The sequence below is a fragment of the Fukomys damarensis genome, unplaced genomic scaffold (assembly GCF_012274545.1).
Source record: "Fukomys damarensis isolate Sample0158 unplaced genomic scaffold, DMR_v1.0_HiC HiC_scaffold_21, whole genome shotgun sequence".
NCBI classification, from domain to species: domain Eukaryota; kingdom Metazoa; phylum Chordata; class Mammalia; order Rodentia; family Bathyergidae; genus Fukomys; species Fukomys damarensis.
In genome coordinates this window covers 11,089,038-11,091,797 of record NW_022900933.1, presented here as the reverse complement: position 1 = coordinate 11,091,797, position 2,760 = coordinate 11,089,038, and the positions used below count along the sequence as shown (strand labels likewise).

Genomic DNA, 2,760 nt, shown 5'->3' with positions numbered 1-2,760 from the left:
AAAAAAAACTAGTATACAAATTTACTATTACAACATTCTTATAACAAATTATGCAGACATGGTGCTGCACATCTGTAATCTCAGTACTGTAGGTCGCTGAGACAAGAGAATCACAAGTTTGACCGTAGCCTGAGCAATCTAGTGATTTAACAAGACAGTAGCAATATGAATCTAACCATAAAATGATCATGTACTGTTTTAATTTTCCTCTCCCATAAAAGAAAGAGAGCGCGTTGTGCATTATATATTAAATATCCCTCAAAAGACCTGTAGGCCAAAGGCTTGGTCAGCAGACTATGGCACGATTGGGTGTGGCGGAACTTAGGGAGCATGGTCTCGAGGAAAGAAGGTGGATCATTGTGGCTGGGCCCTTGAAGTAGACATTGGGAAGCGGGTCTCTTCTTTCTCTCTCTGCTGCCCTACCACACTGGGGTGAGTAGCTTTGCTCCTCCATATTCTCCCCACCATTATTTAATTAGTAAGCAAGAATAAATGTGCTGTATAGGTGCTGTATAGATTTTTCAAGCCCCATCAATAAGAAAATGGTTGTCAAACAATAGTCCTAATATGAATTTCTCTCCGGAGAAAAAAGATACATGTTGAATACCATCTCCTCATCTAAGTCACATTTCTCATGTAACTACAAAATTTCTTTTCAGTGGATAAAATTTCTTTAGAACCCCAAGTAAGTGGCACTTCCCTGTACATGATAATTATGTGTTCATGATAATACAGAGTAAGTGGTAATGGTTAAGGTCATTATCACAGGCACAAGGACATTCAACAATTAAGAGTATATTGGAATTTAACCATAAGGCCCTCAAATGCTACCTGACAGAGAAAGATGACATTTTCAACTATCACTATTGCCTGCAGAAAAACATAAAAACTTCTGATGCTCCATAATTCCCACATTAAGATTTTAAATGAGATAATCATTTCATAATCAAATTGTAATAGAAATATAGATCTTCATATACATACTGTTTGCATCTGTGGGGCACAAGCCCTGCTGACCTTGCACAGAAGTTCATGAACACCGCGATAACTCAGGCCAGTCACCTGCATAACTTCCAGTGGGGACAGACATAAAAAGTCCTAGAGAGACATAAAGATAAAATTTAAACATGTGTACAACAAAGATATTGGAATTAAAAAGAAAACGGAAATGCTCAATTAATATTGTCTAAATCTAGATAAATGTCATTTATTGCAGATCAAAGAATTATTCTTTTTTTCAGTCCTAAGAACTGAGCCAAGGGCCTCATGCATTAAAATATATTTATTAGGGCTGGGGATTTAGCTCAATGGTGCTGCCACCTGCCTCGCAAATACAAGGACCCACACTCGATCCCTGGTACCAAAAACTACATACATATTAAATAAAAATATAAATGAATAAAAGTTCGTTAAAATATAAAATGAGGATCATTAAATGTACAACAGAAGAACCAAAGATATCTTCAATAGGCCAAACAATTCAAAAGATTACAACATGCTGTAAAACTGTCTTTTCTGTTTTGGTTTTGCTTTTGTGGTACTGCCCATTGAACCCAAGGGCACGCACACGCCAGGTAAGAGTTCCACCACTAGGCTACACCCTCAGTCCTTTTTGAGACAAAGTCTGAATAAACTTCCCAGGCTGGACTGACACTTGCAACACTGCTGCTTCCGCCTCCCGAGTAAAGGAGAATATTAAGGTGCGCACCACTGTACCAGGTAAACACGTTTTATTAAAGATAAAATCCTAAAAATAAAAACTTACCTTCCTGAGGAATCTGCTTCACTATTGTGTTTAAAAAGGAAACAGGTGCTGTATAGATTTTTTCAGGCCCCATCAATAAGAAAATGGTTGTCAAACAATAGTCCTAATATGAATTTCTCTCCGGGAAAAAATGATACATGTTGAATATCATCTCCTCATCTAAGTCACATTTCTAATGTAACTACAAAATTTCCTTTCGGTGGACAAAACTTCTTTAGAACCCCAAGTAAGTGGCCCTTCCCTGTACACCACGACCATTCTCCCCTAAAAATACAAGTAAACTGAATTTCAATAAATGAATTTAAGTGGCTTGTTGAAAAGCACCACTGGTTACTTTATTTTTTGTAAAACTAAGTGTTTAAGAGTTACTAGGCTATACTTAAAGTTAATTAGTACCTAAAATGTCTTAGCAATAAAACAATTAAATAAATTTTACCCGACAGGTAACAATCTGATGTCTGCTCAGACGGTCACACAGTTCTTGTGATAAACCCACTCGTCTCAGCTTCTTGTTACTCATGACTCCAAATCCAGCAAAGAAAAAAACCTTAAGAAAAACAATTAAATAACATACACTAGCAAATGGGCTATCCAAAACACTCTACAAAATAAAAATCCTTCACCTTTTGCCATGTACAAAATGAAATATAATTCATAAATTACTCATAAAAGCAGGACTATAAGATCTTTTTGAATGCTTTAGAGAGGCCCCACACAGCACAGAAAAACAAGGCCACTTCAGAATGTGCATTACACACAATTCTTTGATATACATTATATGAACATAACATCACTTCACCTTTATATAGTATCTTAAAATTTTCCACGCATGTATAAAATTTATTTAGGTATGTAATCAACCTTCAAGGCATATTTATCTCCTTTTTTATGCTCCCCTAAATCTTTGTCTGTGACAGGGCAGTTTGGTGAAGAATGGCCAGAAAGGGCCTTTCTTGGCTTTTTTTCATTTTCTTTTCTTTTCTTTTTTTTTTTTT

At 36.1% G+C, this 2,760-nt stretch overlaps 1 protein-coding gene and 1 pseudogene across 2 annotated transcripts in view; one reads left to right on the top strand and one right to left on the bottom strand.

The window, feature by feature from the left end:
* Nucleotides 1–2,760, bottom strand: part of Rad51b (RAD51 paralog B) — a 756,475-nt gene that overhangs the window by 745,499 nt on the left and 8,216 nt on the right. For both annotated transcript variants that reach the window (XM_033766940.1, XM_033766941.1), the window contains exons 2-3: nucleotides 2,202–2,312; nucleotides 985–1,098 (exon numbers count right to left, since the gene is read on the bottom strand). In XM_033766940.1, coding sequence (XP_033622831.1) covers nucleotides 985–1,098; nucleotides 2,202–2,285 — 198 coding nt within the window. In that variant the 5' untranslated portion in view covers nucleotides 2,286–2,312. The remainder of the gene's footprint in view (nucleotides 1–984; nucleotides 1,099–2,201; nucleotides 2,313–2,760) is intronic.
* LOC104877215 overlaps nucleotides 2,595–2,760 on the top strand; it is a 1,363-nt pseudogene continuing 1,197 nt past the window's right edge.